This window comes from Panicum virgatum, chromosome 5K (genome assembly GCF_016808335.1).
Source record: "Panicum virgatum strain AP13 chromosome 5K, P.virgatum_v5, whole genome shotgun sequence".
Taxonomy (NCBI): Eukaryota; Viridiplantae; Streptophyta; class Magnoliopsida; order Poales; family Poaceae; genus Panicum; species Panicum virgatum.
Genome location: NC_053140.1, coordinates 52158199 through 52178408, shown reverse-complemented (window position 1 = coordinate 52178408; position 20210 = coordinate 52158199). Strand labels below are relative to the sequence as shown.

At 46.9% G+C, this 20210-nt stretch overlaps 1 protein-coding gene and 1 long non-coding RNA gene across 2 annotated transcripts; both read right to left on the bottom strand.

Moving 5' to 3' along the window:
* Positions 1–11070: 11070 nt before the first annotated feature.
* LOC120708415 lies at positions 11071–13438 on the bottom strand. The gene is made up of 2 exons (XR_005689360.1): positions 12739–13438; positions 11071–11341 (listed from the first exon to the last, which is right to left on the bottom strand). It is a non-coding gene; the product is annotated as an uncharacterized LOC120708415 (long non-coding RNA).
* A 3714-nt stretch (positions 13439–17152) lies between these two features.
* LOC120708412 lies at positions 17153–20134 on the bottom strand. The gene is made up of 3 exons (XM_039993651.1): positions 19709–20134; positions 17763–17887; positions 17153–17681 (listed from the first exon to the last, which is right to left on the bottom strand). The coding sequence occupies exons 1-3, from the start codon at positions 20064–20066 to the stop codon at positions 17478–17480; spliced, it is 687 nt and encodes a 228-aa protein (XP_039849585.1). The 5' UTR covers positions 20067–20134; the 3' UTR covers positions 17153–17477.
* Positions 20135–20210: the final 76 nt, after the last annotated feature.

Genomic DNA, 20210 nt, shown 5'->3' with positions numbered 1-20210 from the left:
GGTAAGATCAGTTGGTGAGCTGGCTGCTTTTCTTGCTGCCATGTTTGCTGATTGTATTTCTCTGCCTGACGCATGATTCTTCTTTGCTCGACCCTTCTGCGGTGGTCGGCGTCTGACTTCGCATACTTTTCTGCTTCTGAATAAAGCTCCTCTAGAGTCCTCGGTGGCTCTCTTATGAGGTGGGAAGCAAGCTGGCCAGGCAGGAGGCCCTCGATGCATTTCTCTATCGCATCTTTCTCTGGAAAGTTTGGGATTTGAGCCTTCTTTTGGACGGACCTCCGGAAGTAGTCATAGAGAGGCTCACGGTCATGCTGGGGGCATTTGAAGTCTTTTACAGTGTTGGCGTTGAGCCTTCTGAAGCCTTGGAAGTCCTGTAGGAGCCTTCCTTTCAGCTGATACCAGTTGTTGATTGATTGCGGAGGCAAGTACGAGTACCAGTTGGCCACAGAACCTTCGCAGGCCATGACGAAGGACTTGTCCATGGTGGAGTCGTCACCTCCGGGCGAGGCGATGGTTGCTTCGTAAGCCATGAGGAACTAAGTTGGATCTGTTGTAGCGTTGTACTTGGGGAGCTGTGTTGGCTTGTAGCCGTGCGGCCATGAAGTTCGATGCAGAGCGACTGAGAGTGGGGAGGTCGGGTCAAATGGGAGGTTGACCGGCGGTGGCCTTTGGTTCTCATTATGGGCGAAGGATGTCTGGAGGATGACGCGGTTTTCTTGCTGGGAGGAACCTTCGGGCATTTCTTGGTATGCCCTCTGCAAGCTCTCGACTTCTGCCTCCATCTCTGCTAGCCTGCGCCTGGCCTCGGCTAGCTTGTTTGCTTGGTCCAGTGCCCTCTTTTTGGTGGCAAGCTGGGCTTCGATGTTCTTTTTCTTCATTTCAAGGGCTTTTAGCTTGAGTGCTGCTTCTGTGAGTTGATGAGCTTCGGTGTTTTCTGTGTTATCGATCAGGTCTCCATGAGCAGCAGCTTCGTTGGTGATGTCTTCCATTTGTGGGTTGGCTCCTTCGTGCTGCGGTTGAGGGCCGTCGAGAATGCGGCCAGGCTCAGTGGAGGTGCTTGTGGTGCCGGCGGTGGCTTTCTTCTTCACTGGGGCCATCGAGGGTTGTCTTTCGTGCTGGAACGGTGGGCGCCGCTATTGGGATCTTTGCTTCTTAGATGCCCAGACAGGGAGCATGAACAGTAGGAAAGATGACAATGAAAGCAAATATCGAACTCTCCAATGGTAATTAGAAAATTCAACCCTTTACACTGTGGAGAGAGGGGGGCTATTTATACCCCTAGCCCTCGGCCAGGGTTTCCTAAATTGCCCCCTCCCAACTTATTTACAGCTCACTCTTAGCCGGTTCCTGGGTAAAATTACAGGGTGAGAAGTTCACAAATCCGACCTTCTCACGTATTCGGGAGGTGTACAAATCCGACCTTCTCACATATTCACGTTTTACTCACATGTCTACAATCGACGAAGGTTACAACAACCTTCGGGTACCTCCGGGAGTTTGAGCCATGAAGGTTCCATAAACGAGCAAACAGCCGTCATCTTCGCTCCCGGCGGTGATCTCTTTTCCCGAAGGTCTTGGCCTTCGAGCTTATGCTTCCAGGTAGCCGTTTGTCACCTTCATCCCCCGAAGGTGAGCACCGAAGGTCTTGCTCTTAGACCTTTTGCTCCCGACCGGCGGTTTGTTTCCTTCACCCACCGAAGGTTGTCACTGAAGGTCTTGGTCTTTAAGCTTGTGCTTCTGAGTGATCCTTCGTCACCTTCGGGTACGCTTACCCTCCTCTCGTTGGAGCCCTGCAAAAGAGTTAGGGAGCATTTCCGAGGGTAGGAGCTTGTCCCGGAGGTCCAATCCCCAACAGCACTATCCGGTGTGAAGCGAGCAGAACCTGGTGCACTTTATTGGACCCTCAGCTGACGCACAAGTTGTAAGGGTGCTGCATCAGATGCTGGCCGACAAGGTACACAAGAGATTTTCAGTTTTACTCACAAGTGATTGTTGTTTGTTGGTGGTAGAATTAGTCATGCCTATCATGTGCTTTCAGAGGGATGGTTCATGTTACTTGGCGTACATGATTAGAGCACCAAAATTAGGATGATTGTGCTTCAGTTTTAGTTAACTTGGAGCGTCTGTTAAAGTGGTTTTATAGGAACGGTCGAAGAATCTATTTTTAATATGGTCAAAATCCTTTCTTAGTTTTCCACTCTATTTTTTAACTCTAATATATTCTTAAAATCTGATAAAGAAGTGCACCTTTTCTTATACTATAAAAGATGAAACTTTCTGCTACCAGCCAGGGAATCGTCATCTCCTTCCTCTTCCTTCTCGTGATGGGGTTTAGTTCAGGAGGCTTGGGGTACGGAAGTCGTGCCATGCCATGGTGAGTACGGATGAGTGGTGGCGTGGGGGGAGGATTTGTGTGGGTCGGGGATTGATTTCTAGCGGTGCGATTCCTGATTTCTTTTGCCGCACTCCTTTAAAATTTCTATAGGTATTTGGTGGCTTATCGCAGCGCAATGCAGCTTCAGATGGTTAGCGTCGCCTCCGTGCTAGAGGCTATGGGCTAAGGTGTGGGGTCCTAGACATTATACATAATAACCATATCATTTTTTTTCTCGTTGAACTCGAATGGTTGATTCTCTAGACAGTATGCACTTGTGTTCCTGGAGATTACACTTTGTGGAAAATATTTCTGAAGCTGAACATGTAACTGCATTATGTGATGTCTCTAAAAAAAATACATTCTGTTATGTTACTATCTGTTAGCACTATTATCAACCAAAGTTGATAGTTCCATTGAAATGAGAAGGGTGCATGTGCAAGTCGGTAGCAAACGCATGGGCATTAACATTTGCACTTCTACCTCAACTTGTACACGCCATCCTCGCCACCAGCACCCTGTCCTGGTCAGCAGGATGGTGGTCCTGGACGTCGTCATCCTTGCCACCGGCTGTATCGAAGCGCGTCGGTTCCCCAAACTCTGAACCCTCATCTCTCAACCCCGTAGTGCGTAGGTCGGATTGCTTGTTTGGTTTAATTCGCGCGTGTGTAGTGCACCCAAAAGACGATCCGCGGAGTCATGTCTTCTTTCTTTCTCCCTCGCCTGGGGAATTTTCTGGTCTTGTTTCGTTGTTTGTGCTTCATGTTGGGTATTGATGAATTTTGACGCGACCATGGCACCAAACTCGACCACGGCGATCTAGGACTTCCATTGCATCCAAGGCATTTGACGCGACCACGGCGTGCGACCAAGACGCCGGACGCGACCACGACGATGCCACTGGTCGCGATCGCTTATAGCACGACCACGCTCGCCGCTGGCCCCGATGGATCAACATCTTCCACTTGGAGATATAACGAACCTACCCAGATAGGGTGTTCGTTCTAATATAAAAGGGTATGAGTTCATGAAGATGGTGAGTGCCACAACATTCTGTTTTCAAATTTCTAATCAAAAAATGTACCTGTGAACTCTTCCGCAAATGGTGAACTAAGAAACATAAGGCGTCACAAAGATAGAGATCGCTATTCAAAGATGCCATTAGATAAGAAGGTAGAACTTGATGCAAGGAAAAGGGGAAACTATTATCGAAGGAAGGTGTAGAAGCAATCAGGATGTTCGTTCAAATTATCATGTTTGTTCAAATTTACATGTATGGTCAAGTTGACATGTATGTACGTGGTTTGTTAAAACACACTACACCCCAATTGAATGTGGGACTATAAATTGTTCTCAAATTATTTACTGGTGTGCAGATTGGGGGAAATGATTCTGATGACCGGCTTCATTCCATTATTCATATACAAGGAACATTCGCACCGGCAGCAAAACTCCTATGGCCAACACAAATATCATAGAAATGGGTATTTCTAATTGGTTATATGCGTGTACAAGTTGTATTCCATGCAATCTTTTTATGTAATCCTAGAGGGTTGGTTTTATGGTTGCAACTGAAGAAACTGGTATGATCTCTACTGTATTCAGGAGAAAAATAGGGAAAATCAGAAAATACCGTCAAATGCTTTGGCAATTTGCCTGGATCGGATGAAGCAATAGAATTTTGAACCAGACGTTTTGATCGTTGGTTATCCTCCTAGCCTTCGGCTTTCGCGCGACAGGACTTTCCTTAGGGTGCCTTCGGCTCTTTAGCGCGAGAGGATCACACCTAGCCTTCAGCTTTCGTGCGACAGGACTTTCCTTAGGGCGTCACTCCTAGCCTTCGGCATTTCGCACGACAGGACTTTCCTGCCTTCGGCTTTATGCACGGAAGGACTTTTGACATGATGTTGGAAGTGAAGCTAAGGGGGACATGACCCATTCAGGGCCTGCGACCCGTGCTTACTTCTTTCAAGTGTCTTCGCTTGTTATGCGCCAATGACTCCCCTCTTCGCTCGACGAAGAGGGGTAGACGCTTTGGCACCTTTCTCGGTGAAGAGCTTGCGAAGAAGATGTGTACTGTCCTTGCAGACGGAGGGTTAGCATAAGCATATAAGAAACTAACTCTTTGATAACTGTTCAAGCAGCATATCACTGCATTTAAAATAATAGCCGTGCTCATAGTAGCTGTGTTAACAATGAAGACCGATGGCGCCTTCGCGGCTACCGAAGCCCAATTATTGAAAATGCCGAAGCTCTTTTGAACAATGATATTGTAGTAAACTAACTGCCGAAGCCCACTACTGCTTCTTATATTTAGAATTTGTAAACCAAGCCTATCAGTCGAAGCCCAATAATGTTGAAGTCCGAAGCCCTTGGGTGGCTTCTGAAGCCCAATAATAATTCACATTGAAGACCAGTTCGATCCTGCTGAGCCTCGACGCATGGTTGCCAAAGTTGTTGACGCGCGTGGGCCGATGACGGGGGCTTCGTGTGGCCTTTGTGTGGGCCGAAGCCCACTTGCCGAAGTTGTTGACGCGCGTGGGCCGATGACGGGGGCCTTCGTGAGTGCCGAAGCCCGCTTGCCGAAATTGGTGGCGCGCGTGGCCTTCGCGTGGGCCGATGACCGGGAGCGCTCCGCGCTGGGCCGCCGGTGGCGGCGCTGGCCGAGGCAGGTCTGCTTCATGATTGAAACGAAGACCATAAGAGCGATCCTTCATTACCATAGGAGCAATCCTGCACAGCATAGAAGGGAGAGTCGCTTCGAGACTGAGATGCCTCCGCAGGGTAAAAAATATTATTACCGAAGGCAACAAGGGGTGGGAAAATAATTTTGAAGGGATGCGAGCAAGGGTGTAAGCACTTCGGATTGCAGTAACAAACAGAATAAATGCTTTCCCTACTCTGAAGCTATTTGCATTTTTTGCTCTCTTCGTTTTAGGTCTTCGTCATAAATTGACGTCGTCACCTTGGATTTTCATCAGAAATTGACCTCTTCGATCAAGGGTCTTCGTCACAAATTGATCTCTTTGTTTTAGGTCTTCGTCATAAATTGACGTCGTCACTTTAGATTTTCATCAGAAATTGACCTCTTTGATCAAGGGTCTTCGTCACAATTGATCTCTTCGTTTTAGGTCTTCGTCATAAATTGACGTCGCCACTTTGGATTTTCATCAGAAATTGACCTCTTCGATCAAGGGTCTTCGTCACAAATTGATCTCTTCGTTTTAGGTCTTCGTCATAAATTGACGTCGTCACCTTGGGTTTTCATCAGAAATTGACCTCTTCGATCAAGGGTCTTCGTCACAAATTGATCTCTTCGTTTTAGGTCTTCGTCATAAATTGACGTCGTCACCTTGGGTTTTCATCAGAAATTGACCTCTTCGATCAAGGGTCTTCGTCACAAATTGATCTCTTCGTTATAGGTCTTCGTCATAAATTGACGTCGTCACCCTGGGTCTACATCAGAAATTGACCTCTTCCGGTCAAAGGCCTTCGTCAGAATTGACCTCTTCGGTTAATGGTCTTCGTCATACATTGATGTCACCTTGGGTTTTCATCAGAAACTAACCACTTCGATCAGGGGTCTTCGTCATAAATTGACCTCTTCGGTCAGAATCTTCGTCGGTCATGGACCTTCGTCAGAAATGGTCTTCGTCGGTCATGGACCTTCGTCAGAAATTGTCTTCGTCGAAATCATCTTCGTTGGTTTGGACCTTCGTCTGAAATTGTCTTCGTCGGTCATGAACCTTGGTTAGAAATGGGCTTCGTTCGTGATGGACCATCGTCCGAAATTGTCTTCAGCAGCAAAGGGCTTCGTCTGCATGGGTTTCGGCCCAGCTCCAGCTGCTCGCACGTTGTGCCATGATTGGGCTTCGAAATTCTTATAATCGGTCCTCGGCGTCAGATTTTGGAGTGTTATTGTAATTGGACTTGGGACCGGGCTTCGCTCACATTTATAGTGGAGCTTTGGAATCAGAACACGGTGCTTTCGATTTTAACAGCAAGCCTTCGGTCATTAATTTCTTGGCCTTCGGTTATGAACCACAGCCTGTTTTTTCACCTTAATAATTTAATACCTTCGGTCAACAGTAAAGGATGCCCCTTCGGTGGACAGACAACTCATCTTCTTTGGCCATATAGCTTTGTCAGTTTCTATTCTATACGGCTTCGTTTTAACGACGCCACCCGGAGACAGCTCAGATATCCGAGTCTTCCCTCCATCAACGAGGGGCTTCCGTCGCCTGACAGACCCTTCGAAAAATCTCGCCAAGGTCCAGCAGCATCGGTGTGTGGTAGAAATCCAAATCAACTGCCACCTCGTCGGTGGTATTGCCATGTCAAAAGCTCATCAGACCTTCCTTTTGTGCAACTGTTGAGTGCTGAAGACAGCACCCATCACCAACTATTGGGCTTTGATCCAACTATGGTCAGTTACCAGGGCCCATGGCGAAAGCTCCGGTCAGCTTCGGCCCAAGGAGCGTGGCCTTCGCTTCACCGGCGTGGGTTTCAGTCCACATACGCGTCGCCAGCTCCGGCCCAGCAGCCAACTTCAGCCCAGCGAGGCGGCAGCTTGGCGCAGCATGCGGCAAGTTTTCTTTCTGATGTTATCAGGTCATCCGAGCAGGCCGCTGGACCGTCGCGCACACCCAATGATCCTTCGGCACGCAGGACAAGGTAGTTCGTTATGCGGGCAGACCTTCGGCGTCGGCCCCAGTGCGGGCAGCCGGACCTTCAGGCACGCCGGGAGCACCTCCGTCGAGGGCCTCCGGCAAGCAACAACGCCGACTCCGGCGAGGGCCTTCGGCCACGAATGCGGCCATGCGGACGGCCGGCCGGCGTTTGCCCCGGTGCTGGCAGTCGAGTCTTCGGCACGCGCGACAGCGGCTTTCGGTGGATTTAATCTTTCACCTGAGTTTGGGTTAATTTTCACCCCTTCGGATCTAATCTTTCACCCTTTGATGGTGAGTTTGGGTTAATTTTTACCCTTTCGGATTTAATTCTCCACCCCTCGGTGATGAGTTTTGATTAATTTTTACCCCTTCGGAGTCAACTACTCACCTTCGGTGTGACTCCCTTCGGATCAAATTCTCACCCACGCAGCACCACCACATTTTGGGGCTTCGGCACGTGCTTACCAAAGTTTAATTATCATGCCTATATGGGCCCGCATGCTCATCAGAGCTTCTGGCCCCTGGCGCATTTTGAGCTCCGGTCAAGTACCTTCAGAGCAGCGTGAGCAGCTTCGGCTCCTCTGTTGATCATGCATGCAAATAGATGGACCCCATATGTGGACTTTGGCTTTTAATTTTTGGAACAGGCTCTACGCGTAATAAACCCTCTGTGCTTATTGTGGAGTATAGGTCATTGTCTTCGGCAAAAAATACTTATTGGCTTCGGCTTTTAATCTATACGGGGCTTCGGTCACCATTGGGTTCCGGCCGCAGTTCTAGCTTCGATCAGAACAGCGGGACTGTACTTCGGTTCCTTGATGCATGATGGTTTACAGCACACTCCATGTCTAATGGCTGCATCAAAAAGCCTAGCCAAGAGCACAAGCTTCGACCCAATCGAACACCGGCTGAACGCCAACTTCGGTGCAACAATGCCATGGCCTCGGCCGAGGCGTCTTCGGCCACCTCCAGCCCAGCGCGGAGCGCCCCCGTCTTCGGCCCACGGCGACGACGGCCACCTGCGGTCCAGTGAGGAGCGGCCTCCGGCCCAGCGCGGAGCGCCCTCTACCTTCTTCCATGCTGCCTCCACCACGAACTCCGGACAAGAGGGGCTATAGGGGGGCCGGGGATCAGCACCTTCTGACGAATAAGTCTTGCCGGTGATCGTCGTTTCGGCTTCGATCGCGACTTCGGCTTCGCCCTCGACAGAGTTCAGCTCGAGGGGCTCGCCGTCTACTTCGGCGACCGCGACTTCGGCTTCGCCCTCGTCGACAGAGTTCGGCTCGAGGGGTTCGCCGTCTACTTCGGCGACCGCGACTTCGGCTTCGCCCTCGCCGATAGAGTTCGGCTCGAGGGGCTCGCCGTCTGCCTTCGGCGAGCGACGACTTCGGCTTCGCCCTCGCCGATAGAGTTCGGCTCGAGGGGCTCGCCGTCTACTTCGGTGAGCGCGACTTCGGCTTCACCCTCGTCGACAGAGTTCGGCTCGAGGAGCTCGCCGTCTACTTAGGCGACCGCGACTTCGGCTTCGCCCTCGTCGACAGAGTTCGGCTCGGGGGGCTCGCCGTTGTAAGGATCACCGGGGTATCCGACCCTAGAGGGGGAGGGGGTGAATAGGGTCGCTAATCGCTTTTTAACCTAGGGCTCAAACTACTTGCATAAGATAAACCTAACACGTCCTATACATGTTAGTTATGACTAAGGTTTATCTTTTCTATTCTCTACTTATCCCAAAATACTTGCAACCTATAGTCAATTCTAACCAAACTAACTAGGAAGGTAAAGTCACGCAAGATATAATAAATGCGGAAACGTAATATGGTAAGTAAAGAGGTAAGTGCAAGAGGGATGCAAACTCCCGAGTAGACACGGTCATGTAACGTGGTTCGGCACAAACGCCTACGTCTACGGGACACCGAGGCTCTTCCGATCACCGTCTTGCACTACGCCACCAAGGCGATGCCGGCAAGCAAAGGCAAGTGCCCCTAAGACACTAAGTCTCGTGCACCGCCACCGTCTCTCTCGGTCACCCGGCCAAAATCCACTACGGAGCTTCTCCACCAAGGAGGGGGTCTCCTCTTCCCCCGCACATTACCATCCACTATAGAGATGACACCCAAACGTTCGACGCTGAATGGGCAGCGCTTCATACGTTACCGGGGCAACGTATTCACTTCCCGTACAAATCGCCTTACGGGACACCCAAGAGTACACGTGTCCCAAGGTACACGGTTATGACCAACTGCGTAACGAGTCTTCACCTCGTAACATTGTCTTACGAGATGGCCGTGATTACAATCACACGGTAAGAAATCCGCACTCCATATCAGGCGGCAGATAGCGACATGCTCATTTGAATTGAGTCTTATCACCTCCTCGTATGCTCATCATACGGAACCCGCGCACGTATGAAACACGTGGGCTATTCTAAAGGACTACCAAGAATATTTACCTTGCTTACCTTAGCATAGGTGCGTCGTTACAGAATAACAGTTGTGCACAAAAGTAAGATTTAACAGAAAGTAAAGAGCTGGAAGTGCTGGAATAAAATAGATATATAGAAGCCACCATAACTAATAAATCTAGATAGGGCATACGAGCTATCTATCTTATTCCTTAGCGCAACTAGCGTCAAACTTTCGAAACCGAACATTTTGCAAGCCAAAAAGTTAGTTTTAAACTTAATTAAGCATACAAGTAATCATCCCCAGTGCATTTCAGCTCTGATACCAGCTGTGGCAGAACTGCCCAAATTAAACCGGCTTAAGTGCGCTAACTATCATTTAAGTGTTAATCAAGCCACCGCGCACTTAAAACGGTGTAATCCGGCAGCCTGCTGGGTTAAGAATCGAAAACACCGGAAGTCTCACCCGAAGGCGAGCACAGATGATTACAAGCAGACTAAAGTTCTCAAAATTAAGTTTACAAAGCAAAGTATCACAATTAAGTTTAAATAAAAGTTATCAGAGTTTAAAGTGTAGTGGAAAATTTAGAAAGGAAGTTCAGTTTGAAAACCACGAGATCTACGAAGTCGGGCAGATGTCACATCGAGCCCACCGACGTGAATCTTGGTTAGCTTCAACCAGCAGCAGCTACCTGAAAAAATAGGGTAACAACAAACCCTGAGTATACTAATACTCAGCAAGTCTTACCCGATTATGGTATATACTTAGCCGACTCCTATACATGCAGGCTTTTGGCTCTGGGTTTGTTTTGCTGAAAAGTTACTAATAGTGGATCCTTACTTTCAATATTTTAGCTCAAATTTATCATACAAATACCAACTAGGTTTGTCTGAATATCTAGAGCACGCATGGTTGATCACATTATCTTTTTAGAGTACCACACTCATATCTCATCATCTCAACTTTCCAATCTCATTTCAATATTTTACTACGATGTGACGCAGTGACCAAGGTTCTCTTAACCGAGAGAGACGGCGAATCGATCCGATTTAACCTTGCAAGGTGGACCTAACTCACACGACACGTGCAGCCACGCCGGACCACATATGTCAACCGTTCCCATCATTACCCCGACGTTTGAATCACGCCTGCCAAAACCCGGGTGAAGGGTCCCTCACAGCGAACTCCCAGAGAACTAGGAGGCGACATACACTCCAACACCCGCCATCATCCCACTCCCAGAGTAGCAGGTCACGATTTAAAGTATCGTTGCAAATCTGGTAATTAGCTTACCGGTTTCGACTACCTCCTACTTCCGGCATGTGGTTAGTACTGTTCAAACTCGGTCAGCAGGGCCAACAATGGTACGGTCCTCAATTGACATAGGCGGAGGCTTACTTTCCATCCATTCCATATCCAAAACCAAAATCATCTCCGTCCGGTCTCCATTTCTCTTTCCTCATTTATTCATTCTCAAGCCACGTTGCCATAAGTAACAGAAACCTATAGCTCGCGAGTGACAGCAATCACTCGACTTCTACCGGATCCTAGTTAAGCATGACAATACTAACGACACCTGTATACTAGTATAGACTCATAGGTACCTAGGGAGAAACATGCATACTAGGGTTCCATACAACTCCTAAAAATATAAATGCACAAATACTTAAATAAACATTGAATACTCAAATTAGGGGGTTATGCTCCGGGGCTTGCCTGGGTTTGACAAAAAGTCAGTTAGTTAGCTTGTAGTCTTGCACCGGCTTGACATCATCCCAGTCCAAGCATGTACTCCAGTCGGTCCTTCCGTCTTCTGGATTGATCCACCCGTGCATCATCTTCTGGCTCGACTTCAACATTGCCCTCCGGTTCCACGTGTCGCACATTTAGCGTACCTAGATGATATGCAACGATGCAAATGCAATGCGATTAAAAGAAAAACATGACTGGGCAATCATTTATCGAGTAAACACAACAAACAAACTCAAAAGGCAAAAGGAGTTGGTGCTGCAATAAGAGAATTCAGGTTTAATTTATTTTAGCCTGAAGTGTTTCCTACTAAAAAGCATTACTAGCTTGCTTGGGAAAAGCTAAGCAAGGATATAAAGCAAGAACGAACAATTTATTTAACCAACAAGGCATAAAGGTAAAATAAAAACAAGCAACCCATGAACTAGTTCTCACGAGGTTAACATAACTTATACAGGACTAACTTAAATTGTTGGAATTAATAAGCAACCATGATTTTCCAGCATTTATTGATAACAGGAGGTAATTAAATTTAAACCCAACATGACATAAAAGTTAACTTAACTCAAATCATTGCAATCACTCACCAATAAGAATTTGCCAAACATGTCTAGTCAAACAAGAGTTAATATACTTCACCCAGAAATAACATAACTTGATGGATTGAAACATGCAGAAAAGAATGGCTTAACAATACTTTTGGAAAGTGAGAGATATAGCTAGAAACTAAATAAATGCAAAAACTTAACTTGAGGACATGATCTAGCAACCAAACTTTACCAGCATGATGAGATATTGATAAAGCATGCAACAATATTTTGTCAACATTTATTGACAACAGAAAATATTTACTTTAACCCTAGCAAGACAAACAGAACAAAAATAGATTTACACACACGTGCATAGCTTTTGGACATGAAATTTTTACAGTGAACTAAGCATGCCAAGAGTACACTATTACATAAATTTCATAATTTTTCGACTTCCAAAACTATAGATATTAAATAAACAAGCTAAAACAAGCATTAACCATGATTAAATCAATACATCATAAAAACAGTAAATAAACAGCAGGTTAAATATTTTTCCTAAGTTCTACATGCCAAAACAAGACTAACACAACTGGTTTTACCTTTTTACCATTTTTCTACTATTTACTAAGCATTTTCAAAGCTTGCAACCACTTAAACTAACATTTAAAATAGAGCAAAAAATATTTAGAAACTGAAGATCAACCTGTAAGGAAAGTTGTAGATCATAGGACAAGGAATCCAACAAATTTTAGTTTGTATTTTTCTGATTTTTCTACGATTTACTATGATTTTTCAAAGTTTCAGCCAATTATTACAAAACAACCCTTCGCAGCACTATTCATTTGAGTCTACACCTGTGCAGAAAACCCCCTGAATTTGTTTCAATTGCTGCACGAAGTCCCTAGTCGCGAGTTGAAGCAGATCAGCAAGGGGAAACGACGATTCCGGCGATGAGGATGCTTCCCGGCGACGAGGGAGGGGCGGGGGAGTACGAGGGACATGAGAGCTACCTCTGGGTGGTCTTGGTTGATGCCGAGGTGGCCGGAGGAGGGCCGGCGACGGGAGCAGCAGCACGAGTGGCAATGGCGGCGGCGCCCTCGCCTGCGGCGAGACAGGTTGGTGATGGGGCGGCCATGGGAGGGTTCAACAAAGCCAGACGGACTGGGGGTGCTCGGCGGTGCGGCGCAGGGGCGCGTGCGCGCGGCTCGCGACGAGCAGCAGCATGCCATCGATGGCATGGCTGTAGAACGAGCGCGGAAACAACGGGAACGCGCTAGAACGAGGAGAGCATGAGCTTTAGGGAGTCGATTTCATCCATGGGTTGGTGGAAACGGTGACCGGAAGTGGAGTTCGACGGCGGCCTGAGTTTCGACGAAATTTTAATGGACTCTGGTGGCGCGGGGTGTCGATTCCGGCTGGAATAGGGCGCGGCCGGGCTCGGGAAGGGACGGAGGAGCTCAGAGGCGAGGCGATGAGGGTTGGGGCGTGAGGAATCAAGGCGCGGGACGGCGAGAGCTGGCCGGCGCAGCACCGGCGACGGGGCTCTGCTCGGCTCGTTGACTCTGCTCGAGGTAGAGACGGAAAGAATGGAGAGGAAAAAGAGCTGGCGGTGCTGGAGACTTCGGGAGAGGGAGGGAGAGACGTGCCGGACTCGGTCTGCTCGTCGATTGGGCGCACGGCGATGGCCACACGCCTGCAACCGCGTGGCGAGCTGCTGCTGCTATCACGGTCGAACTGAACCAAAGTTCAGTGTCCATGCCCGGCAAAGACAGCAAGTTGAGCCTTCGTTCCTTCCAAAATCACATTGCAACGTTTCAATCGATCAATACAAAAGTTAAAGATGGATTGTAGGGCTACACTTCTTGTATATAAGTTTTGGTGAAATGATTCACGGAATAGGAGATAAATGGGACCAAAGTTTGGGGAAAAACACGAGTTAACTGAATTTTCAAAGGTGCATACTCATTTCAACTACCCGACTTTGAACCAATGATCAAGTTAAGCTCCTAATTAATCCTAATTAAGGTAATTAACACACGGGGTGTTACAGTCTTCATCTGCCAATGCACCGACGTATATAACTTCCGTAGCGTCGGTTCAACCGGTGAGTGTAAGACACTCCAGAACTGTTCCAAGTCAATGCACCGACGTATGCAAATTTCTTCAGCGTCGGTTTAACCGGTGTATCTGTCTTGATTTCTTTGACTTGGATTTCTTCACGGTCTCTTCAATTCTTGTCCCTTGGACCGAAGAGGTTTCAGGGCACTGCCCTGAGACCCGCGAGGGGCGGCTCCCCCTCGACCCCCGTCCGCTAGCAGAACCCCCGTAGGGGCGGCCCTTCGGGCCTAGCTACGCCTATCTTCTCTTTTGTCATCACTTGAACCTAAAAGCCTGAGAATGTTCATCTTAATAATTATATTAGTCCAAGTGTTGTGTGTGTCATCAATCGCCAAAACATTATATTGAAATATGACATGAGAGGTCATTTTCGCTACAGCCGTCTACTTCGGCGACCACGACTTCGGCTTCGCCCTCGTCGACAGAGTTCGGCTCAGGGGGCTCACCTTTCTACTTCGGCGAGCACGACTCCAGCTTCGCCCTCGTTAACGGAGTTCGGCTCGAGGCTCTCGCCGTCGGCCTTCGGCAAGCGACGACTTCGGCCTTTGCCCGCGTCGGCAGAGCTCGACCCGAGGGGCTCGCTTTCGACTTCCGCGACGGCGACTACGGCTCGCCTTTCTACTTCGGCGACGACGAAAAATGATCCGAAGATGCGACGAGACTCATCCGGCGCGAAGGGTGAGAGCACCCGGGAACCAAGGCTCTGAAGTCATAGATGGGTCTGGGCCACTCCTTGTAAATTCAGCTACTGTGCTTTGCTGTACCCATCAAACCAAAGTAGTTAAGGGGCTACTGTTGGGGGAATGGCCCAACCCATATTGTAAATGGGCTTCACGTGATGGTCCAAGGGACTATTTGTAAATAATGTATTCATCAAGGGGCCGGAGACAAATTGCCACCTCCTCCCCTCCTATATATATAGCTGACCCAAGGGGTTAGGGGGGCTCTCTTTTTGGAGCTCTTGACACTTGCTCTCATGTAAGAGTTTTCGATGTCCTCTCCCTTTCTCTACTGCTTGGTGGAGTTACTCCCCGACAGTTTGAAGTCAATAAAGTGGTTCTTCTTCATTATTCGGAATTGAGTTAGGATTTAATCACGGGTTTCGAACCGTCTACTTTTCCTTTATCCATATGGTAATTTAAGAGAGAGAAAATGAATGCTTCGAAATACATCTAATCCATGAGTTCATAAGAGATAATTATTATCTTTTTTCAATCGTACGAAGAAACTCCATGAAAAACCCAGCTATCACTCCTACGATATGCCTACATGCATGGATTTGATTAACTCCAAATACTCATGTAAACTCCCTTTGGTTATTCCATCGTGCAACAAATGAAGCTTTTTAGCAGTAGTTCGATGCAATCCAATCATTTTTAAATAATTTTATTCGATGCAATCCAATCATTTTTAAATAATTTTACGCTGACCTGGGTGCTAGATTGAAAATATGGGTAGTTTTATGATTTTATCCTTCCTCTGCTTGCCCCCCGCTCTTACTTGATCAAATAGTGATACTTTTTTATTATTCAATTGATTCTTATTTATTTGTGTTACTAACTAATTTTTCATAACTCTAAGCTGGTGTATGAATTCGTTTGTTAGTTTAGATTAGATTCAATTGGATTGCTATGAAATTAATAAATATTTTAAATTTTTAGTATGTGTTCGATTCAATTCAATTATTTTTAAATAATTATTTTTTTTAAAACACATGTCTGCGGCACGTGCACCCTACTAGTATTATTAGTGATTCATCAACGAAAGCACATCACTGCTTATGCCAGCATCAAGAGCATACTTGTCCCTGTGGTTACAAAAGGCTATCGCATACCTTTACACCGCATACTATCTACTCAACAACAGCTGAAAACTGAGAAGGTATAAATGTAGCTCAAGTAACAGCCAAAGTGAACCTCTAAGAGATTTTCTAATTTCCAGTGAATCTCCAACAACAACAACAACATAGCCTTTTTTTCCAAGCAAGTTGGGGTAGGCTAGAGATGAAACCCGAAAGAAATAAGTTCAAGGTTCAGTCACATTGATAGCTAGTCTCCAAGCGCTCCTATCCAAAGCTATCTCTTTAGAGATATTCCAATTCTTAAGGTCTCTCTTAACCGATTCATCCCACGTCAGTTTAGGTCTACCTCTACCCCTCTTTACATTATCGACCCGCTCAAGAACCCCATTACGCACCGGCGCCTCAGGAGGCCTTCGTTGGACATGTCCAAACCATCTCAGCCGATGCTGGGTAAGTTTCTCCTCAATTGGTGCCACTCCGACCCTATCCCGAATAACTTCGTTCCGGACTCTATCCCTCCTTGTGTGCCCGCAAAACCACCGCAACATCCGCATCTCTGCTACACTCAGTTGCTGGATATGTCGCCTTTTTGTAGGCCAACATTCAGCACCGTATAGCATCGCCGGACGAATTGCTGTCCTATAGAATTTGCCTTTTAGCTTTTGTGGCACCCTCTTGTCACAAAGGATGCCAGAAGCTTGTCGCCATTTCAACCAGCCAGCTGAAATTCTATGCCTAACATCTTCATCAATGTCCCCATCCTTTTGTAGCACCGATCCTAAATACCGAAAAGTATCTTTCTGGACCACCACTTGTCCATCTATACTAACGTTTCCCCCCTCATGCCTAATCGCGCTGAAATCACACATCATGTACTCGGTCTTGGTCCTACTAAGTCTGAACCCTTTCGACTCTAACGTGCGTCTCCACAGCTCTAACTTCCTATTAACCACTGCCCTACTCTCGTCAACTAGCACCACATCATCAGCAAAGAGCATACACCAAGGGATCTCACCTTGTATATCCCTTGTGACCTCATCCATCACTAAAGCAAATAAATAAGGGCTCAATGCTGACCCCTAGTGTAGGCCTATGTTAATAGGAAAGTCAGTGGTGTTACCATCACATGTCCGGACAAACGTCGTCGCATCCTTGTACATGTCCTTAATGAGGGTAATGTACTTAGTTGGGACTTTGTGCTTCTCCAAGGCCCACCACATGACATTTCTCGGTACTTTGTCATATGCCTTCTCAAGGTCAATGAAGACCATGTGCAAGTCCTTCTTCTGCTCCCTATATCTCTCTATCAATTGTCGTATTAAGAAAATCGCCTCCATGGTTGACCTTCCAGGCATGAACCCAAATTGGTTTTGGGTCACACTTGTCACTCTTCTTAGGCGATGCTCGATAACCCTCTCCCAAAGCTTCATCGTATGGCTCATCAGCTTAATCCCACGGTAGTTAGTACAATTTTGAACATCGCCCTTGTTTTTGAAGATAGGTACTAATATTCCAGTGAATCTCCAAATATAAATTTAGCAACCACCATTTAAGAAAGTTGATCATAATGAGATACGAGCATCAGACTAGGCGATGATATTCAGCAGAGGAAAAAAAATGAAAAATAACCCTTGCTACCAAAATGAAAACCATGACAGCCAAAAGAATGTTTGGTCAACTGCTTCTGCCCCAGCCCCCAGCAACTATACATGAATATCTGACCATAGAATGAACTACGATTATACCCAGGCTCCAAGTCGCTTCCCATTTGTACCCATCATATTTGACCAGACAATTCCTCATCATCAGATTATACTAACAATGTGTGTGTCATAGATCTTTCCAGACCTTGTAGTCAGTATTTGAGCTGTTGGGATATATCGTTGTATCCTGACATCCGATGAAGAAGGTAGGTTGCACATCCATATTGATCAAGGCATGTGCAGTTGATCTTGTACTTGCAACAATACCGAGCTCATCAGCCGCAATTATGGCCTCTCCATATCCCTTGTCTTTTACATCAGCATTTTCTAACTATTGATTATGGGAAATAAACATTAAAAACTGGAAAGCACACAATTCTCGGGACATGAAAAAAAAAGGGAAGACCATTACCCTGAATTTTGTCTTTGCACCCCAGATGACGAATGTTTCATTGCATGTATGGTGACGATGATTGCCACGTAAACCACCAGGTTGGATCTGTCCTACGTGCAGCGATAAACAAGCAAATGCACCACCTAATGAAAAGATGGCATCAATAGTCTATCAAAGCATTCAACAAACTTATCTATCTTATTCACATCTGTTCTTTTAAGCACATTCCATGCAATCATAAACAGCAAAATATTAAGTGAGTAGACAGATCTTTCTCTCAAATTGAATATACATTCCCCCGTGATAATCACCGAAAGAAGAAATTGAAGCATACTTGGAACTCTGCAGCTACTGGATGAACATTAAGCGTATTTCCTAAATTCCAATACATGGGGATAGGCCGATAGTCAGACACTCATACTAGCTTTGCATAATGAAGAGGCTCCACAAGTTCTTTAATTGATCGATGGGAATTTGGTTCCACAATTTGCTGCAGTTGTGGAAGCTTGATATCTACATTCAACTACTACAAAATCTCTAATAGCATAATAAACAGAAATTCTCGGAATAGCATAATTCACTGAGCATTTGACATCAAGTAGTGCCGAATATAGTTGCTTCCAAGATTACTAGCTAAACTCTTTGGAGCGATGGGTGTTGTGGCCTTGTGGATTTATACAAGGAACTCGTTCTGACTACCAATCCTGCACTAGAGAAAAGTCTCAAGCTCAACACAGCGCTAGGCAGTAACAAACAATGTTAGTGCATTTGAGGGCCCTCCACTTGGCCATAAGGGCATCAAGAGATAAGACAAACTAATGCGAGGAAGCATAAATGAAACATGAAGATCATACGGTTTATGAAAAATGTTCTTCAACCTGGTTTGCTAAAACAATTGGTAACTACATCCTTACCACAGAATTTCTCTATTTCTTCACTTCCTCACTTAGGTAGAAAAGGATGCAAACCAGTATTCACCACTACAAATAGGGCACCAGAGGATAAAGCAAAACAACATGTTTAATTTTGAGTAAAGGTATTTTTGATTAGTTGCAATGCAAGTCAAAATAAGCAACCCACATATCCATTGTGTCAATAGTATATTCTCAATAACTGGAATAAATTCCATATGATAGAAAGGGTTCAAGGCAGTCTCCAGAGCATCTCTACGGAACACAGTTTGCCAACTGGACAGTACGGCACGTGATTTAGAAATCCCTTCAGTTTGAAGCTCAATGGCAATCACATAAACAGGGTGTATTGTAACAACCAACCAACACCAATTTTACCAATTTGATGTAACAACTATGTATTGCAGACACGAAACATTTCTATCACTGAGTTAGGACTTTTTTTTTTTTGAAAAACCCTGAGTTAGGACATCCATAGCCATAGGCAATCCAACTGATACGAAGTTTGAATATCAGCATCATACAACTAAAATGGATTGATGGCCTTATATAGCAACCAAATAGCCACACTAGAATTCTAGAACTTAGGTGCGGCAATTGATTTCATGTATTTCCCTCAAAACACAAGTTCAAAAGCTTAAGGGTATGCTGGCAGCATAATTGTTTTACAAGAAACATAGCAAATAGACTCTGGAAGTTTCAAAGCCACACATTATATATACACGCTGCAAGTTTCAGTGGCCTCATTCAGAAATCATTGTTTACTTTCACCAATATATACCAACAGAATAAACATGAGCTAGGTTTGCGGGAAAGTAGTGCCAAGTCCACTTATATCCTATCCAGCCACATCGACTTCAATTGTAATATAATCTACTGTATTCAATGACATCATTCATCGATTTAGTAGTCTGCCATCACTTCTTACCAAACTAGCAGCAGCGATTTGCCTCATCACCAATTTAATCTCTGTCCTCAAACTGGAACACACACACGTGAGCGTACCTCCGAACACTCAGGAGTATGGGAGGCGTCAGTCAACGGGGAGCTCACCTGGAAGGCCGGCGTCGCGGGCGGCGGCGACGGGGTCGAGCAGCCACCCGCGCCCGTCGCGGGCGATGGGGGTGGGGTGAAGCTCGGCGGGGAAGCGGACGAGGTTGGCATGGGGCTCGTGCGCGACGGCGGGGCGGCCTCCGAGCGACGGGGGCGGGGAGGGGCGGTGGAAGCGGAGCGAGAGCCAGGTGAGGAGGACGAAGAGGGAGAGGAGGAATGGGAAGGACGCCGGCCGCTTCAGGAAGTGCAGCAGCGACGAAGACAGGGAGGAGTGCGGCGGCAGGGCGGCGGCCGACGTGGGGAGAGGCGGCGGCTGCGTCTGGACGTGCAGCGCGATGGCTCGCCTCGGGTTCGCCATCGACGGTCGCCGCCGGGGAGATCGGCGGTGGTGGCGTGACTGTTGGTGGAGTGCTGGGGACGGGTCCGCTGCCTTGCCGCCGCAGCAAAGGGGCTCAGCCCACGGGTTCGGCGGCCTGTCTCTGTACACCCTTGTCCCGGGGCC